At 46.9% G+C, this 18,096-nt stretch overlaps 1 protein-coding gene across 17 annotated transcripts in view; it reads left to right on the plus strand.

Moving 5' to 3' along the window:
* GPBP1L1 (GC-rich promoter binding protein 1 like 1) overlaps positions 1-18,075 on the plus strand; it is a 69,827-nt gene extending 51,752 nt beyond the window's left edge. For 6 of the 17 annotated variants that reach the window (XM_055255288.2, XM_055255287.2, XM_063627603.1 and 3 more), the window contains exons 8-24: positions 3,603-3,743; positions 4,193-4,351; positions 7,234-7,358; positions 8,157-8,259; positions 9,862-10,010; positions 14,167-14,374; positions 14,458-14,553; positions 14,671-15,155; positions 15,276-15,359; positions 15,443-15,561; positions 15,762-15,869; positions 16,118-16,236; positions 16,380-16,477; positions 16,635-16,838; positions 17,004-17,214; positions 17,284-17,394; positions 17,679-18,075. In XM_055255288.2, coding sequence (XP_055111263.1) covers positions 3,603-3,743; positions 4,193-4,351; positions 7,234-7,358; positions 8,157-8,259; positions 9,862-10,010; positions 14,167-14,374; positions 14,458-14,553; positions 14,671-15,155; positions 15,276-15,359; positions 15,443-15,561; positions 15,762-15,869; positions 16,118-16,236; positions 16,380-16,477; positions 16,635-16,838; positions 17,004-17,214; positions 17,284-17,394; positions 17,679-17,837 — 2,679 coding nt within the window. In that variant the 3' untranslated portion in view covers positions 17,838-18,075. Of the gene's footprint in view, positions 1-3,602; positions 3,744-4,192; positions 4,352-7,233; positions 7,359-8,156; positions 8,260-9,861; positions 10,788-14,166; positions 14,375-14,457; positions 14,554-14,670; positions 15,156-15,275; positions 15,360-15,442; positions 15,562-15,761; positions 15,870-16,117; positions 16,237-16,379; positions 16,478-16,634; positions 16,839-17,003; positions 17,215-17,283; positions 17,395-17,678 lie in introns of those variants that run through there. The other 11 variants (XM_063627609.1, XM_063627606.1, XM_063627608.1 and 8 more) reach the window with 7 other exon arrangements.
* The last annotated feature ends 21 nt before the right edge of the window (positions 18,076-18,096 follow it).

Genomic DNA, 18,096 nt, shown 5'->3' on the forward strand with positions numbered 1-18,096 from the left:
GAATGAAGATTGGAAAACTAATATAAAGGCTGCTGCTCTTGAAGCTTGAAGAGGATGGTGACAGTTGGCAGAGAAGGGAGGTGGTAATGGCAGATAGTGGGAGGCAAATTAGGAAGCAAAAGAAAACAGAAGACATTCTTCCCTGGGAAATTGGGGTAAATATGGAAGGTCAGGTTTCAGGAAATGTGATTGTGGTTCTGGGTACCTAGGATATGAGATGTTAAGAGGGAAGAAGAGGTAAGATAACTAATAAGCAGATTTGATTTATCCATCCATTTTATCTAAACATTAGCAATAATTATTGAGTATCTGAGTAGTAAACACTGTGTCACTAGAGACACAAAGTAATACTTGGCTTGTAATCCTAAAGAGTTTACTGTCTAGTGAAGAAACAGTTATTGAAAAAAAAAAAAAATTGTACTTCTCTGCCTGGGGGGATCATCAAAGTCTTTAGGGATAACTGGGATTCAAATACATGATAAAAGGAAAGAGAACTGCCATTTGTTGACATCTTACTATGTTGCTTGGTTAGGCCTTTTACACATATGAAAGCATTTACTCTTTTAATCCTGGGATATAGAGAATTACATACTGTGGGGTTACATAGCTAATAAGTGATAAGAGTCAGGTTTTTAACCCAGGTCTGACTTCAAAACCAGGGCTCTTTCTACTATTCCAGAATGCCTCCCATCTTGAAGGATGAAGAATAGAAGAGGAAGTTGAGAATTTAGTCTTTTGATTCAAACTTAACTAAGTTGAAATCTTTGTGACACTTTCTAGGGTTGTGATCTTAAGCAAGTTACTAGATTTTGCTAAACTCTTCTTGACAGTAAATTGGAGCAAGTACTTGGAATATAGTTTTTGAAACATCCTAATTACTCAGTAGGTGGACGTTTAAAAACAGTAGTACAGTAGTTCATTAGAAAGCAAGTAGGTAGGGCATTCTCAGCAGAGGGAACCTGTTGTTACCCAGAAAATGGATGCAGAATATGGTATGTTTGGAGTAAAGGAACCATATTGGTTCGGTATGGCTGGTATGTGAAAGTGGATGGGGAAGTCAGACTTGATGGAGGCCTGGATGAAAAGAACAGGAGAGAAGTTAAAGTAGGTAGAGATGCAATTTTACATATTATCTACACAATTTTAGCATTTTAAACTGAAACAGTTATAAGTAATTGCTTTTTCTAATGAAGTTCACCTAGTTCAACAGATTACAGAAGAAGAAGAGTACTGAGTCTGGAATGCTAGTATACCTACATCCATTGAAAAGAAGGGAATTCAAGAGGTAAAGAGAGAACTGAGAGAGTGAAGCATCAGGAAATCAAGAAGGGAAAAAGGGACAGGTTCAGAAAATATTCGTAATGAGCAATATCGCATTTCCCAAAGAAGACAGGTTTTTTTTAGAGCTGGCCTTTGTAATATAAGGATGAAAGTTTTGGTTATTTATGAAAGAGTTTTACTAAAATTAGGGATAGAGATGAGTATTGCAGGGAACTAAGCAGTAAGCAGTTAATGAGTGAGTGAAGAAGTTTGGCAATAAGGTGGTATATAAGATTGAGGGAAAATAAGAAGTCTGGCCGTTTTCTCCTAATTTCAATAAGGTGGGTTAGCATATTTGATAAACTCAAAAGGAAAGAGAACAAATAAACCCTAGAAAGAGAGGAGGAAGTTCCTTTGAACTTGAGGGGCAAACGGCAGAGGAGGTGGGAGAAAGTTTGAGCTCAGTGATTTTAGAATTTTTAGTCCAGTAGAAGAAGATTTTGAAGTGGAGCAAGCTAGGGTTGATTAGGAATTTAGAGGAAAAGGAGAGAACATCTAAAAAACAACAACAGGCCGGGCGCGGTGGCTCACGCTTGTAATCCCAGCACTTTGGGAGGCCGAGGCGGGTGAATCACGAGGTCAGGAGATCGAGACCACGGTGAAACCCCGTCTCTACTAAAAGTACAAAAAATTAGCCAGGCATGGTGGCGGGCGCCTGTAGTCCCAGCTACTCAGAGAAGCTGAGGCAGGAGAATGGCGTGAACCTGGGAGGCAGAGCTTACAGTGAGCCGAGATTGCGCCACTGCACTCCAGCCTGGGCGACAGAGTGAGACTCCGTCTCAAAAAAAAAAAAAAAAAAACACACAACAAAAAAAAACTGGTTATACAATTCACTTTAATGGACTTTTACATATATAATCATCTAATAAAAACAGGTGTGAGGCATAATGATTTTTCCAGGGGGTAGTCTAGCTATCCCATAGGGTTTAAGTTACTGAAAATTAAGTTGAAATAAAATTGGCAGAGATGTAGATACTCTGTTTTATGTAACAGAGTAAATCTTTTGTACTACTGTGGCAGAAACCCAAGTGTTTCTGTGCTCTGAAGTGACGTTGTTTTAAAGACAGGACATCTGGTGACTCTACAACTCAGGGGAAGCCACAAATCATCTTTGAGAGTTAACCTGACACAAGCAACCATCTTTAGATTTTTATCAATGCAAGAAGAAAATTAATGTTCATTCTGGTTGGGTCATCGTTTCTCTTATCTGCTTGCTTGTTCTTTGTGGAGGCATTTTGGGATAGTGGAAAGGTGGTTTCATTTACTAGCTGAATAACCTTGAACAAATTGTGGAACTTTCTTATTGTCAGTGTCATTCTCTATTAAAAGTCAACATAACAATTATTATTCCTGATTGGTTTAAGAATTAAGTAAAACAGTCTGACCATCACCTGGTACATGGTAGATAGTAAAGTTAATGCCGTTCCTAAAGCTATTATTGTGTCTTCATTTAATACCCATCAATCAAGAAAGCAACCAGGAAGGGAATCCATTTCACTCAGGCCCCTTTGTCCTGGAGGTCCTCAGTTCTAAGTGTTTCATTCTGGAAAAATAAGTTGGAAGTTTTTCATTTGCTTCAGCACCACTCCATTGGCTTGCCACATCTTCCTTGGTCTCCTTGGACTCCTTGGGCAGTGTGGTAACTCAGTATTCCAGCTTTCCATCATAGTAGGGGTTATGGCCAGAGTGACAGAATGGGCCCAGACCCTGCAGAGTTGAGTAGACGGGCCTCCAGACTAAATAAATCAGGATTGTTCAACCATTTACAATAGCCACTCTGGCCTAGAACTAACCTATTGCCATCAGAGTTCCTGGAAAGCAGCGATTTTGTGATGCACTTTGTGGGCTATCAGGATTACATCCAAAGTTAACAAACACTACTAAAAAAAAATGTTTCGGGATTCAATAAATTTGGAAAATGCTGTATAATTGCCTCTCAAATTCTTATGTGCAGTTAAGTGCTTTGAGAAATTGCACAATAACGAACCTCGTTGAACTTTTTTCACCCTGGCACCTCCCAAACTCATTGAACTATTGAACTAGAGCCCTCTTTTTGGGAAGTCACTATTAATGTCCCCATGGCTCTTCTGTATAGCATCTACCATTTTCCTTGAAGTGCCTAACCTCCGACAGAGGTTGCATACTTCCCAAACATGTTAAGACAGGTAAGCCCTGGAAACTTATGTTCTCATGTAACATTTCCTGCTTTGCTTTATGATTTTATAAGCTGAGCTTCTGTTTGTGTGCTTGTTCTGACTGATTTGTTCTTTCATCCTGTGTAGCCTAATGCATGGAAAGCTAACAGGATGGAGCACAAGTCAGGATCCCTTTCCTCTAGCCGGGAGTCTGCTTTTACCAGTCCAATCTCTGTTACCAAACCAGTGGTACTGGCTAGTGGTGCAGCTCTGAGTTCTCCCAAAGAGGTGAGTGAGGATAAAGCAGGACAGTCTTTTCTGAAATTGCCATTTCCCGTTCACTTAGATAACAAGTGTAATATGTATAGCTGTGACACTTTGTTTTGTAGCTATATTTAGCTGAGAATAGTTTCTTTATTGACGTTTTCTGTTAGCATCCAAAAGTGGGCAGTGGCTAAATGGGGTAGATGCTCTGTGGTGGACCAAGGTCATCCTATGTTAGACTGGCATTCTGCTGATGTCTGTAGAAAGAACAAAGAGGTGCCATGTAAGCCAGCTGCTCTTAACTGTGTAAACCCTGCAAAACTGAAGTTTGAACTGCTTAAATAAAAGGATTGTTTCGTTTAAGACAGAATGATAAATAGGCTACCAGATTCTGGAAGTCAGCGCTTAGTAGAAGAGAACCCCAGTTCTTGCTCTTTGCTGTCAGGAGCAACCTATTTGTGATATTTGCCCAGAGTCCCTCCAGCACCACCCCTCCAGTTGAGATCAGCTCCTCTCGTCTGACCAAGTTGACCCGCCGAACCACCGACAGGAAGAGTGAGTTCCTGAAAACTCTGAAGGATGACCGGAATGGAGACTTCTCAGAGAACAGAGACTGTGACAAGCTGGAAGATGTAAGAGCATCGGCCTTTTCTGGGGTAGCCTAGGAATTTTCCTTTGATACATATGTGATTTCTTCTTCTTAAAGGATAAAGATGTGGCAAGATTTTTAAATGTACAGAGATACTGTCTGTAGGTGTAACTCCCTTCTAGACCACATAGTAAAGTGAGTTTAATCCTTTTTTCAGCAAAAATTTTAAATTCGGGTTAATTTTAGTAATCACTCACCTATGGAAGTACATCTTGGTTGCTTCCAAGTGTTGGCAACTATGAATAAAACTGCAGTAAACATCCATGTGCAGATTTTTGTGTTGGCATAAGTTCAACTCCTTTGGGTAAATACCACGGAGCGCAGTTGCTGGATCATATGGTAAGAGCATGTTTAGTTTGTCAGGAAACCACCAAACTGTCTTCCAAAGTGGTTGTGCCATTTTGCATTCCCACCAGCAATAAATGAGAATTCCTGTTGCTACACGTCCTCACCAATATTCGATATTATCAGTGTTCTGGATTTTGGCCCTCCTGATAGCTGTGTAGTTTTAATTTGCACTTCCATGATGACATATGATGTGGAGCATCCATCTATATATCTTCTTTGTTGATGTGTTTGTTCAGGTCCCTTACCCATTTTTTAATGAGGTTGTCTGTTTTCTTATTGCTAAGTTTTAAGAGTTCTTAGAGTTCTTTGTATATCTTAGTTAATAGTCCTTTATTAGATGTGTCTTTGATTACAGTTTCTCCAAGTCTGTGATTTGACTCTTCATTCTTTCTTATTTATTTATTTTGAGACAGAGTCTCGCTCTTACCACCCAGACTGGAGTGCAGTGGTACAATCTGGGCTCATTGCAACCTCCGCCTTCCAGGTTCAAGCGATTCTCCTGCCTCAGCTTCCCGAGTAGCTGGGATTACAGGCACCCACCACCACGCCCAGCTAATTTTTGTATTCTTAGTAGAGATGGAGTTTCGTCATGTTGGCCAGGCTGGTCTTGAACTCCTGGCCTCAAGTGGTCTGCCTGTCTCAGCCTCCCAGTGCTAGGATTAAAGGCGTAAGCTATCACACGTGGCCATATTTATTTATTTATTTATTTATTTATTTGTATTATTTTATTTTTTGAGATGGAGTTTCACTCTGTTGCCCAGGCTGGAGTGCAATGGAGCAATCTCGGCTTACTGCAACCACTGCCTTCCAGGTTCAAGCAGTTCTCCTGCCTCAGCCTCCCAAGAAGCTGGGATTACAGGCATGTGCCACCACATGACACAAGTTATTTAGCTTCTTAGCTCTGGCCAGAGGACCAGGAAACTACAGTGCAGAACAGGAAGCAGAGAAAGGCGAACCTGCTTCCTTAAAGACCAATAGCTCAGACCATAACTCTGAAACACAGTCTTGTGGTTCTGATAAGGAATTAGAGCTGTGAGGATGAAAGAGTATACTATTTTCTGAAATTTTTTTTGTATGTAGTAGAGACGAGGTTTCACCATGTTGGTCAGGCTGGTCTCAGATTCCAGACCTCAGGTGATCCACCCACCTCTGCCTCCCAAAATGCTGGAATTACAGGTGTGAGCTGCCATGCCCAGCCGGCCATATTTGTTTTTGAGACAGTGTCTCACTCTGTCGCCCAGGCTGAATGCAGTGGCATTAATGATCACAGCTCACTGCAGCCTCGATCTCCCCTCCTCAAGCTAACCCCCAGCCTCGGCCTTCCAAGTAGCTGGGACTATAGGCTTGTGCCACCATGCCTGGCTAATATTTTATTTGTTACAGAGATAGCTTCTTGCTATGTTGCTCAGGCTGATGTTAAACTCCTGGACTCAAGCAGTCCTCCCACCTTTGGCCTCCAAAAGTGCTAGGATTACAGGTGTGAGCAACTACACTGTCTTAATTCTCTTGACAGAGTGTTTTGCAAAACAGAAATTTTTTTTATTTTAATGAAATCCAGCCTAATTAATTGTAGGCCAGGCACGGTGGCTCAAACCTATAATCCCAACACTTTGGTTGGCTGAGGTGGGCGGATCACCTGAGGTCAGGAGTTCAAGACCAGCCTGGCCAACCTGGCGAAACCCCGTTCCTACTAAAAACAAAAATTAGCCGGGCATGGTAGCATGCACCTGTAGTCACAGCTACATGGGAGGCTGAGGCAGGAGAATCACTTGAACATGGGAGGCGGGGGTTGCAGTGAGCCGAGATCGTGCCACTGCACTCCAGCCTGAGCAACAGAGTGAGACTTGATCTCCAAAAGTAAGTAAGTAAGTAAATAAATAAATAAATGTCATACCCAAGGTCATCTAAGTTTTCTTGTATGTTATCCTTATAGGAGTTTTATAGTTTTGTGTTTTACATTTAGGTCTGTGACCCATTTTGAGTTTATTTTTGTGACAGCTGTAAGGTCTTTGTTTAGATTGATTTTTTTTTTTTTAATGTGGCTGTCCAATTGTTCCCTCACCATTTGTTGAAAAGACTATCTTTTCTCCATTGTATTTCCTTTGTCAAAGATCAGTTGTCTATTTGTGGGCTCTCTGTTCTGTCCCGTTGGACTATTTGTGTCATCCTCTGCCAGTACCACACTTTTTCCCCCCACACCTCTTATGAGCACTGTTACCATACTGTTTTAATTACTCTAGCTTTTGTGGTAAGTCTTGATGTCAGGTAATATCAGTACTCTGGTTTTATTCTTCAGTATTGTGTTGGATGTTCTGGATCTTTTGCCTTTTCATTAAAACTTTAGAATCAGTTTGTTGATACAGCAGGTCCTCATTTGTAAATGGGGAAAACATCTATGGGCTGAGGCTGTCTTTTGGAAAACACTTTCCTGGGTTGTGAGTCCTTGATTTCATAAGTTGCTTATATTACTACAAAGGAACCTTAACCCAAGTGTGTCCTTCCTTTTCGTTATTGCAGTTGGAGGACAACAGCACACCTGAACCAAAGGAAAATGGGGAGGAAGGCTGTCATCAAAATGGTCTTGCCCTCCCTGTAGTGGAAGAAGGGGAGGTTCTCTCACACTCTCTAGAAGCAGAGCACAGGTAAGTGAGGAGGACATCACAGGGCATGCAGTGTCTGACCTTTAAGGACCTTAAACGTACTGGAGAAGATGTCTCAGATAGAGTCCCACATGCAGAGAGAAGTGGCCCAATCATAACTTGTTCTCTGTGTATGCCCCAGGTTGGCCTGTTGCTCATCAAGCATTCTCTCTCACACTCAGCCATCTTTTCCATAATCTACTCTCCAAGACTTTAATATTTTTAACTTCAGGCCAGGCGCAGTGGCTCATGCCTGTAATCCCAGCAATTTGGGAGGCCAAGGTGGGTGGATCACTTGAGGTCAAGAGTTTGAGAACAGCCTGGCCAACTTGGCGAAACCCTGTCTCTACTAAAGATACAAAAAGTAGCTGGGCATGGTAGTGTGCGCCTGTAATCCCAGCTACTAGGGAGGCTGGGACAGGAGAATGGCTTGAACCCGGGAGGCAGAGGTTGCAGTGAGCTGAGATTGCACCACTGCACTCCAGCCTGGGTGACAGAGTGAGGCTCCATACCAAAAAAAAAAAAAGCCAGACTGCAAATGCTCTTTCTTCGTTACACTATCTTGGTTTTGCTTCTACTGTCTTTTCTATAGCTCTCCCTGTCTCAACTGTGAAGAGCCTCCATTTATTTACAGGCACCCAAGTAGCCACAATTAAAGCTTGTCCCACAGGGAGGAAAACCAAATTCCTCCTTTAACATCCATTGCCCCTGGGCAGAAAAATTTTCTGTGAAAAGTGGTGGGATGTTCACTTAGGCTTAATGATGTCATATTTTCTTTACCTGTCCTTCTGCGTCCACCAGGTTATTGAAAGCTATGGGTTGGCAAGAATATCCTGAAAACGATGAGAATTGCCTTCCCCTCACAGAGGATGAGCTCAAAGAGTTCCACATGAAGACAGAGCAGGTATGTTGTAAACCTTCTTCCTAGAGACCAGTTAGTAACCAGGAGAATAAGGAGTCAAGACAGTCCTTGCCCTGAGGGAGCCCTAGTTTAATGTGAGAGAAAGATCTGGGGGAAAAAAAATTACTTTAGTAGAAATGTAGTGGGGCCCGGCCGGGCGCGGTGCCTCAGGCTTGTAATCCCAGCACTTTGGGAGGCCGAGGCGGGCGGATCACGAGGTCAGGAGATCGAGACCACGGTGAAACTCCGTCTCTACTAAAAATACAAAAAATTCGCCGGGCGTGGTGGCGGGCACCTGTAGTCCCAGCTACTCGGAGAGGCTGAGGCAGGAGAATGGCGGGAACCCGGGAGGCGGAGTTTGCAGTGAGCTGAGTTTGCGCCACTGCACTCCAGCTTGGGTGACAGAGCGAGACTCCGTCTCAAAAAAAAAAAAAAAAGAGAAATGTAGTGGGGCCCCTAAATCTGCCTGGGAAATAAGGATCCCCAGTGTTAGATATAAAAACCAAGTGTCAGTGATTAGCAGATTCCAAAAAATAGTATGCTCTTTCATCCTAACAGCTCTAACTCCTTATCAAAACCACAAGGCTGTGTTCCAGAGTTATGGTCTGAGCTCTTGGTCTTTAAGAAAGCAGGTCACCTTCCTCTGCTTCCTGTTCTGCACTGTAGTTTACTGGTCCTCTGGCCAGAGCTAAGAAGCTAAATAGCTTGTGTCAGTGTATCCAGTAGTTGCTTGGATTCTTTCTCTGAATAAAACACTGCTAGATCTTAAGGTGAACAAGACATGGGGTTTCTATAAAAATCCTTCAACTTCTGGTGGCCTATATTTACAGCACAAAGTACAATTGGCCAAGTCCTTAAAAGGGGCATGGTACAAGCTGATGTGAGACCTTGCCACTCAGAACTCTGTTAGAAATAAGGACTTATGGCTGGGCACAGTGGCTCACGCCTGTAATCCCAGCACTTTGGGAGGCTGAGGCAGGCAGATCACGAGGTCAGGAGCTCAAGAGCAGCCTGGCCAATATGGTGAAGCCCCATCTCTACTAAAAATACAAAAATTAACCAGGCCATGGTGGTGCGCGCCTGTAATCCCAGCTACTTGGGAGGCTGAGGCAGGCAGATCACGAGGTCAGGAGCTCAAGAGCAGCCTGGCCAATATGGTGAAGCCCCATCTCTACTAAAAATACAAAAATTAACCAGGCCATGGTGGTGCGCGCCTGCAATCCCAGCTACTTGGGAGGCTGAGGCAGAAGAATCGCTTGAACCCAGGAGGCGGAGGATGCAGTGAGCCAAGATCATGCCATTGCACTCTAGCCTGGGTGACAGAGCGAGACTCCGTCTCTAAAAAATAAATAAATAAAAAGAAATAAGGACTTTCAAGCCCCATCCCAGACATTCTGAATCTGAATCTGCATTTTTGAAAGATGCGTAGATGACTCGTAAATTAAAATTTGGAAAGCACTGCTATAAGAGACCTCAGAGGGTCTCTTAGAAGCACCCCACATTCTACCTAGAATTGAATTGAGGCCTGGCCTTTCCCAGGGCTTATGGGTCCGTACAGTCATTGATATTTTTTTCTTTTTTCTTTCTCTCCCATGCTAACCATAGCTGAGAAGAAATGGCTTTGGAAAGAATGGCTTCTTGCAGAGCCGCAGTTCCAGCCTGTTCTTCCCTTGGAGAAGCACTTGCAAAGCAGAGTTTGAGGACTCAGACACTGAAACCAGTAGCAGTGAAACATCAGATGACGATGCCTGGAAGTAGGCATATAAATGCTCACAGTTAAATCTGACCCAGTAAACTCTGTGTGTTTAGGGAGTATACAAAAGAAATCGTTCTTTTCCTTTTCTTATGTTGTTGAATACTTCATTCACAAGGGAAATAATCATATCCCAAAGAGAGAGCGATTGGCTTGTTTTGCTTTTGTTGTTGTTCTTCCCTGTTATCTGCTTAATAGAGAGAAGTTTGTGTGGTGGGACAGATTTTTTAAACACACACACACACGCACCCACACACACACACACATACACACCCAGTATATATGGGGCGATGCACAGGTAGGAGCTGGCAGTGCAGGGAAGAGGAGACACTGGTCTGCAGCAACAGCTTCTACTACCAGCCCTTGGGGCACTCACCCCTGTGCTCAAGCAATCATTGTCAATGACAAAGTGACTATTGAAGTTATAATTGTATTAAATTAATGCTAATAATTTGGATATTTTATTTTATTTTTGGCTGCTCGGGTAACTTTAGCCCTTAACTAAGCATATGTGGTTTTTTTTGGTTGTGTTTTTGTTTTTTTTCTTTTTCCTTTTTGGGTACAGCTGTAAAATATTTGGATATAGGAAATGTGTTATTCTTGCAGCCTTGATATTCAGGGTGGATTGTAAAATATAAATTTTTGTGAGATTTCAAAGATTAAGATTATTTTGATAACATTATTTACAGATTTAAAAGATGTGGTTATCACAAGTCTCGAGGGGGAAACTACTGCATAAAATAACTAACTTGGAATAAATATTTTGCATCAGTTTGGATTGTCTTGTGTAAGAAGTATATTTTCTTTAAAATTAGATGAGTGGATTCTTTTTTAGGGGAAATAGTTTTAGAAGTTGGGGGGAAATGTGAATTCAGACACAACTGTTTCTTTTTAGCAGATACTTTTTTGATGCAGAAAAACCTGTGCAATAAATTACCAGTAATAAAGTCAGAAACCAGGGTTTTTTTTTTTTTTTTTTTCCTGAAACTGTTTTTTAGGGCCCATGTATTTACCAGTGTACATATTTTAAGGGAAGTCTGTTCTGTTTTCCTACTAAATAAGAACTTGGAGTGGGGGTTGGGGGAGAGTTGGACGATGCTAGCTGAATGGCTAATGAAGGAAGCAGGTTTTTTCATTCAACAAATACTTTTTTTTTTTTTTTTTTTTGAGACAGAGTCTCACTCTGTCACCCAGCCTGGAGTGCAGTAGCGTGATCTTGGCTCACTGCAAGCTCCATCTCCCGGGTTCCCACCATTCTTCTGCCTCAGCCTCCCGAGTAGCTGGGACTACAGGCGCCTGCCACCACACCCGGCTTATTTTTTGTATTTTTAGTAGAGACGAGGTTTCACCGTGTTAGCCAGGATGGTCTCGATCTCCTGACCTTGTGATCCGCCCACCTCAGCCTCCCAAAGTTCTGGGATTACAGGCGTGAGCCACCGCGCCCGGCCCATTCAACAAATACTTTCTAAGCCCCTGTTGTATGTCCCAGGCATTATGCAAGGCTCTGAGGATGCAAGGAGTGCCCAGCCCAGTAGGGGAGAGAATAGATAGTGATCTAAGAAAAGGCCAGGGGTTCAAGACCAGCCTGGGAAACACAGTGACCTGTCTCTACAAAAAAACAAAAACATTAAAATAGTCAGGTCTGGCCAGGCATGGTGGCTCATGCTTGTAATCCCAGCACTTTGGGAGGCTGAAGCGGGTGGACCACCTGAGGTCAGGAGTTCGAGACCAGCCTGGCTAACATGGTGAAACCCCATCTCTACTGAAAATACAAACAATTAGCCGGGCGTGGTGGCGGGTGCCTGTAGTCCCAGCTACTCGGGAGGCTGAGGCAGGAGATTGGTGTGAACCCGGGAGGCAGAGCTTGCAGTGAGCTGAGATAGCGCCACTGCACTCCAGCCTGGGAGAAAGAGTGAGACTCTGTCTCAAAAAAAAAAAAAAAAAAAAATAGCCAGCCGTGGCAGCAAGCACTTGTAATCCTAACTGTTTAGGAGGCTGAGGCAGGAGAATTGCTTGAGCCCAGGAGGCGGAGGTTACAGTGAGCCCATACTGCACCATTGCACTCCAGCCTGGGCAACAGAGCAAGACTCTGTCTCAAAAACAGAAACAAAATAGCCAGGTCCACGTGGTAGCACACACTTGTAGTCCCAGCTCCTTGGGAGGCTAAGGCAGGAGGATTGCTTGATTCCAAGACAGTTCAGGGCTACAGTGAGCCATGATGGCACCACTACAACCCAGTCTGGATGACAGAGTGAGACCCTGTCTCTTGGGGGGGGGGGGGGGGAATTGGTTGTAGTATTTCTACCGAATGCCTATCACTGTTGCACCATTGTAAAGTCAACCAGTCAAAAGTCTAACCATTGAAAATTGGTTAGACAACCAACTTAGTTGTTGAAAAGTAGATTTCGATTTGGGCTTTGCCATTTACTTGTTTTCTGAGAACATATTTCTAAAAATGTACTCTTTATGTCAGTTGGAATTAAGCTGAACTGAGATGACATACTTTGAACACTTTGTAACTTGCTGCTGGTGGGTCATACCTTGGCTTTAGGTACTGAGTAGGGAAATGTCTTAAGTCCCTGTCTTGTTTAGAAAAGGGGGTTTCGGCCGGGCGTGGTGGCTCACACCTGTAATCCCAGCACTTGGGAGGCCGAGGCGGGCGAATCACGAGGTCAAGAGATCGAGACCATCCTGGCTAACACGGTGAAACCCCGTCTCTACTAAAAATACAAAAAAAATTAGCTGGGCGTGGTGGCGGGCACCTGTAGTCCCAGCTACTCGGGAGGCTGAGGCAGGAGAATGGCCTGAACCCGGGAGGTGGAGCTTGCAGTGAGCCCAGATAGCGCCACTGCACTCCGGCCTGGGCGAAAGAGCGAGACTCTATCTCAAAAAAAAAAAAAAAAAAATTAGCCAGGCGTGGTGGCAGGCGCCTGTAGTCCCAGCTACTGGGGAGGCTGAGGCAGGAGAATGGCGTCAACCCGGGAGGCAGAGCTTGCAGTGAGCCAAGATCGCGCCATTGCACTCTAGCCTGGGCAACAGAGCAAGACAGTCTCAAAAGAAAAGAAAAGAAAAGGGTGCTTCTTGGCCGGGCGCAGTGGCTTACGCCTGTAATCCCAGCACTTTGGGAGGCCAAAGCGGGCGGATCACGAGGTTAGGAGATCGAGACCATCCTGGCTAACATGGTTAAACCCCGTCTCTACTAAAAATACAAAAAATGAGCTGGGCGTGGTGGCAGGCACCTGTAGTCTCAGCTACTCGGGAGGCTGAGGCAGGAGAATGGCGTGAACCCAGGAGGCAGAGCTCATTGCAGTGAGCTGAGATCGCACCACTGCACTTCAGCTTGGGCGACAGGGCGAGACTCCATCTCAAAAAAAAAAAAAGTAAAGAGGGTTTCTTAAGAAATATGCGGTCACCTCAGAGCTCCTGCATACATTTTGGGAGTGGGAGTGGAGTGAAGAATTTCACCAACAGTTCAGGGCCTTTCTGGCTTCTGGCCAATCTTGGGAGAGAGAAGGGGTTTCTTTCTGGACTTGATTCCCTCATCTGATAGATTCATTCTGTTCGCCCACAGCTTTCATTTCTTGGGCTGTGCTGATTGTCTTCGTCTACAGCTGAAAAATGAGGAATCAGGGAGTGGGAGTTAGGGAGAGACTGCTATCCCTGGTGCGACATGGTTTCCTGGCAGAATGCTGGAAAGGTCAGAGTGCCTCCTTTGCCAGGTAGTTCTCTGGATTGGAGAATGGTACAAACTGTTAATCCACTTGGGAGTACAGCAATGAAAAAGATCACACTTGCCTTTTAGAGGCTATTAAATAACCAGTGATGTAGTAAATGATAAGAGCCCAGCTAGTCTAGGAGGCAGCTGTTTTTTCCTCTTTATTAATAGTCAGGGAAACGAAGCTACAATTAGAGACTTGCCAACGTTCAGACTTTGTAACACTTTTTCAAGCCAGTGGCTCCTCCCAAACGGCTGAGGTGTCCCCACCCATTCTTCTGACCTGCCCAGCCCTGTGGTTGCTGTCCAGGGAGCTAAGGCTCTCCCCAAACAAACTTGAAGATCTCACAGACCTAATAGACCTGGCCTTTCCTCTCTGCCTCTGGCTTTATGTCTCTTTCATCCTCCTCTGCCTTTCCCCTGCCCTTGATCCCTTCTGCAGGTCTTGGCTGGTTTCAGGAAACAGGTCCCATCCTATGGACTCCCACTCTGGGGAGCCAGCACTCCTGCCCTGTGGGACCTGTGACATGGTTTTCCGCTCGTCAGCTCTGTTAGCCACCCACACTCAGCGCTTCTGCATTGGCCACCCGACCCAAGAGATGACATTTGGAGCACAGGCGTCAGTTGCCACTGAACCCCAGCGGGCCGCGGTAAGGGCCTCCATGGCCATGGGTGGGGATTCAAAGGAGCCAGGACCTTTATGATTCCTCATCCTACTATACCCTGTCCCCAGGTTGTGCCACAAGAACTCCAGGGCGTGCCACAAGAACCCCAGGGCCTCCCAGACCAGCAGGCCAGTAAATCTGCTCTAAAGAGGTTAACAGAGGAGGTACAGCTACCTACCTTTCCCCAGGGCTTAAAACGTTGAGCGTCTTCCCCAAACCTGTAGATCATACTTGGGACAGATTCTGCCCACACAGAGATCGCGGATCGCTGTTACCTCCAGGTGCAGTGGCTGCGACTATCCCTACAGGAAATGCAGTCCTGGATAACAGAGGTCCCCAGGGTGTTCGCGGGGCCCTGGACACGTTCCGAGGCGTGGCCTCAGAGTCCCATGTCCGAGGCGGTGGGAAGCCCCAGCGAGCGGCTGCGGGCGCTGTTGAGGACTCGCGCGAGACGCGTGGCGGAGATGGAAGCGCAGAGTCGGGCCCTGCAGCGACGCGGCGAGGGTGAAGGAGATGGGGGACAGGGACCAAGGACCTCCTCTGCCCTCGCCCTTCGGCTTAAGCTTGCTCGGGCCGGTTCTGACTCGGCCCGCATTCCCTCAGAACTGAGCCGGCGCCTCCAAGTTGTGGCCTGTACGCGGGGCGGGATGTCCCGCCTTTTTGGCCTGGAGCAGGAGATTCGAGAACTACAAGCTGAGGCAGGGAGGACGCGGGGAGCACTAGAGGTGTTGGGGGCCCGCATTCAGGAGCTGCAGGCAGAGCCAGGGTGAGACCCGACGAAGCGGAACCCCGGAACCTGTGGCTCCGGGGTGGGAGGGGCGGGCTGGCTGGAGCTCCGGGGCCTCTGATGCGTTACCGTCTCCCTGCGCGTCGCCTGCCACCCCAGGAACCCGCTGAGCTCCCGGCGAGAGGCAGAACTTCATTCTCCAGTACTAAAGGCCAACCCGGGAACTCTGGCTGCCGAAATCCGGTAAGGGCCGGGGCCGGAGATGGGCATAGGGCGAAGCGCTGAGCAGGTGTGGAAAGATGGCCTTCCTGTTCCCCACTCCCTAGGGCCCTGCGGGAGGCCTACATTCGAGACGGGGGCCGGGACCCCGGCGTGCTGGGCCAGATATGGCAGTTGCAGGTGGAGGCGTCTGCACTGGAGCTGCAGCGGTCGCAGACCCGCAGAGGTGAACAGGAGGGTCTCTCGCCAGCGGTGGTCAGTCCTGGGAGGAGAAAAGAACTCGAGGGAGGGCCTGTGGCTGTGGATGGGATGTGAGCTGACAAGTCCAGCCTTATCCGAAGAGCCTTAGCGCTGGAGAGCTGCTCACAGCCGGACGCGGCCAGTCACCAGAGGTCAAAGGTGACAGGTCACACTTGTTCATCGCAGGAAGGGCAGGTGCCACCTCAGGGGAGCTTCCAGTAGTGGAGGCTGAAAACCGGCGCCTGGAAGCAGAAATCTTGGCCTTGCAAGTGCAAAAGGGTCAGGCACCCTTGGGTCAGTGAGCACCCCAACCCTAACCCATCCCACCTATCTCTCCCCAGCAGGCCTGGCTCAGGCAGACAGTGCATGGGGAACAAGACCCGTGTTTGTGACTCCCCTAATTCATGTCTGCACGTGTGTGTCCCTGTATCCACAGGGCTCCGCCAACCCATTTGTGGGCCAAACTCTTGCGGGAGGGGTATCTCAGCTAATTACCTGCTTTGTCCAACTTAGGGGCACCCTAACTCTTCTTCTGCTCCTAGGGCCCCAGGATCTGCGACTCCTGGGGGATGCCAGCCTACAACCGAAGGGGAGGAGAGATCCCCCATTCCTCCCGCCGCCGGTGGCACCACCACTGCCACCACTTCCAGGCTTCTCAGAGGTTCAGTTCTTGGGTGGGGGAGAAAGGCTGTGAGGACACGGGGTGGGTTGGGGGAACAGGTTGGAGGCAGCTCTGCTCTGAGCAGTTGGGGGAACATGAGCAGCTACAAGGCTTTCTAGAGGAGTCAGCTCTCTTCCCCACAGCCACAGCTTCCTGGAACAATGACCAGAAACCTGGGCCTGGACCCACACTTCCTCCTGCCCACATCGGACGTGCTGGGCCCTGCACCCTATGATCCTGGGTGAGTGAGGCCCGTGCCACCTTTGACATCCTCTGTGACTTGGCCAGCACTGCTGGTTAAGGGAGCCCACTAGGACCAGATAGGGTTAGGGACCTGCCTGAGAGGAGGGAGGTTGAAAGGAGTTGGATATTTCCGTGCTAAGACTTGTGTTCCCCAGGGCTGGCCTGGTCATTTTCTATGATTTCCTGCGGGGCCTTGAGGCTTCCTGGATTTGGGTGCAGCTAAGGACTGGCTTGGCACGCGATGGACAGGATACAGGAAGGACTACAGCGTTGCCCCCAGCCCTTTGCCTGCCCCCACCTCCTGCTCCCGGGCCCATGGGCAACTGTGCCATCCTTGCCAGCAGGCAGCCTGTGCCCAGGTCAGTAGGTGGGGATCATGACTGGTACTCTGCCACAATTGAGGCTTATCCACCATTCTGCTAAGTTTTCTCATCTGTATACAGAGGCTGCTGGCTCTAAAGGGCTAAGTCCTAGGAAGGGACTGTAGCTCTGGTTTCTGACACTGCTTTTTGGTTATTCTACAGACTACCACCCTCACCATCAGTATCTTTGGTCTGTGAGCTGCAGGTCTGGCAGGGGCTGGCATGGGCTAGGGCACCACAGCCAAAGGCTTGGGTCTCACTTGGACTATTTGACCAAGATCAGCGGGTGCTAAGTGGCCGCTGGCGCCTCCCACTTCGGGCCCTTCCTCTGGACCCCAGCCTTAGCCTTGGGCAGCTGAATGGGATTCCTCAGGTGAGTGTGGTGCACAGGGATTGGGGATACAGCAAAGTACAAGTGCAATACCATTTCATCTCTCCCTAGGCAGGTCAGGCTGAGCTCTTTCTGCGGCTGGTGAATGCAAGAGATGCAGCTGTCCAGACACTGGCAGAGATCAATCCAGCAAGTGTCCATGAGTACCAGTACCCACCTCCGGTGAGGGCCCAGCTGCAGCTAGGGATATCACAGCTACCCATACCGGTGTGGCTGGTATGGCTAATAGCCAGCCTTTATTGACCACTGTGTACCAGTCATTACCAGTGCTTTCTTGTTTGATCCTCACATCTCTATGAAGTCCTACTATGTAACAGATAAGGAAATCAAAGCAGGACCAGGTTAACTTGGTTCACAGTGAGACTCTAAAAGGAAGCCTAACTCCAAAACCTGTGTGCTTAACCTTTACATTTTTGCTCAAAACCTGCCTTCTCCCTGTTCCACAGGTGTCCAGCACATCTTCACTGGAAGCCAACTTCCTCACCCCCCCAGTTGGCTTTGCTGATCCCCCACCTCGTACAGAAGAGCCCCTCAGTGGAGTCAAGGATAGAGATGAGGGTTTGGGCCCTCACCACAGTTCTGACTTGCCCCCAGTGAGTTCCTGAACCCAAGTGAATGTGGGGATGAGCATCTGAACATTCAGTCACAGGACTGGGGCCTATCTCCAGACCTACAGCTTTACTACTCCATGTTCTGACACTGGGTCTAGAAGCAACTAGCAGTTGAGTACAGAAAATGAGTTCCAACCACAGCTTTACCACCTCCTGTAAGTCCTTAACTTTTCTGTACCTCTTCTGTTTTTGTAAAACAGATTAAGGATTAAATGAGTGAGTTTGTCAGGTACTTGTGATACTGTCTGGCACT

This window comes from Symphalangus syndactylus, chromosome 12 (genome assembly GCF_028878055.3).
Source record: "Symphalangus syndactylus isolate Jambi chromosome 12, NHGRI_mSymSyn1-v2.1_pri, whole genome shotgun sequence".
Classification (NCBI taxonomy): domain Eukaryota; kingdom Metazoa; phylum Chordata; class Mammalia; order Primates; family Hylobatidae; genus Symphalangus; species Symphalangus syndactylus.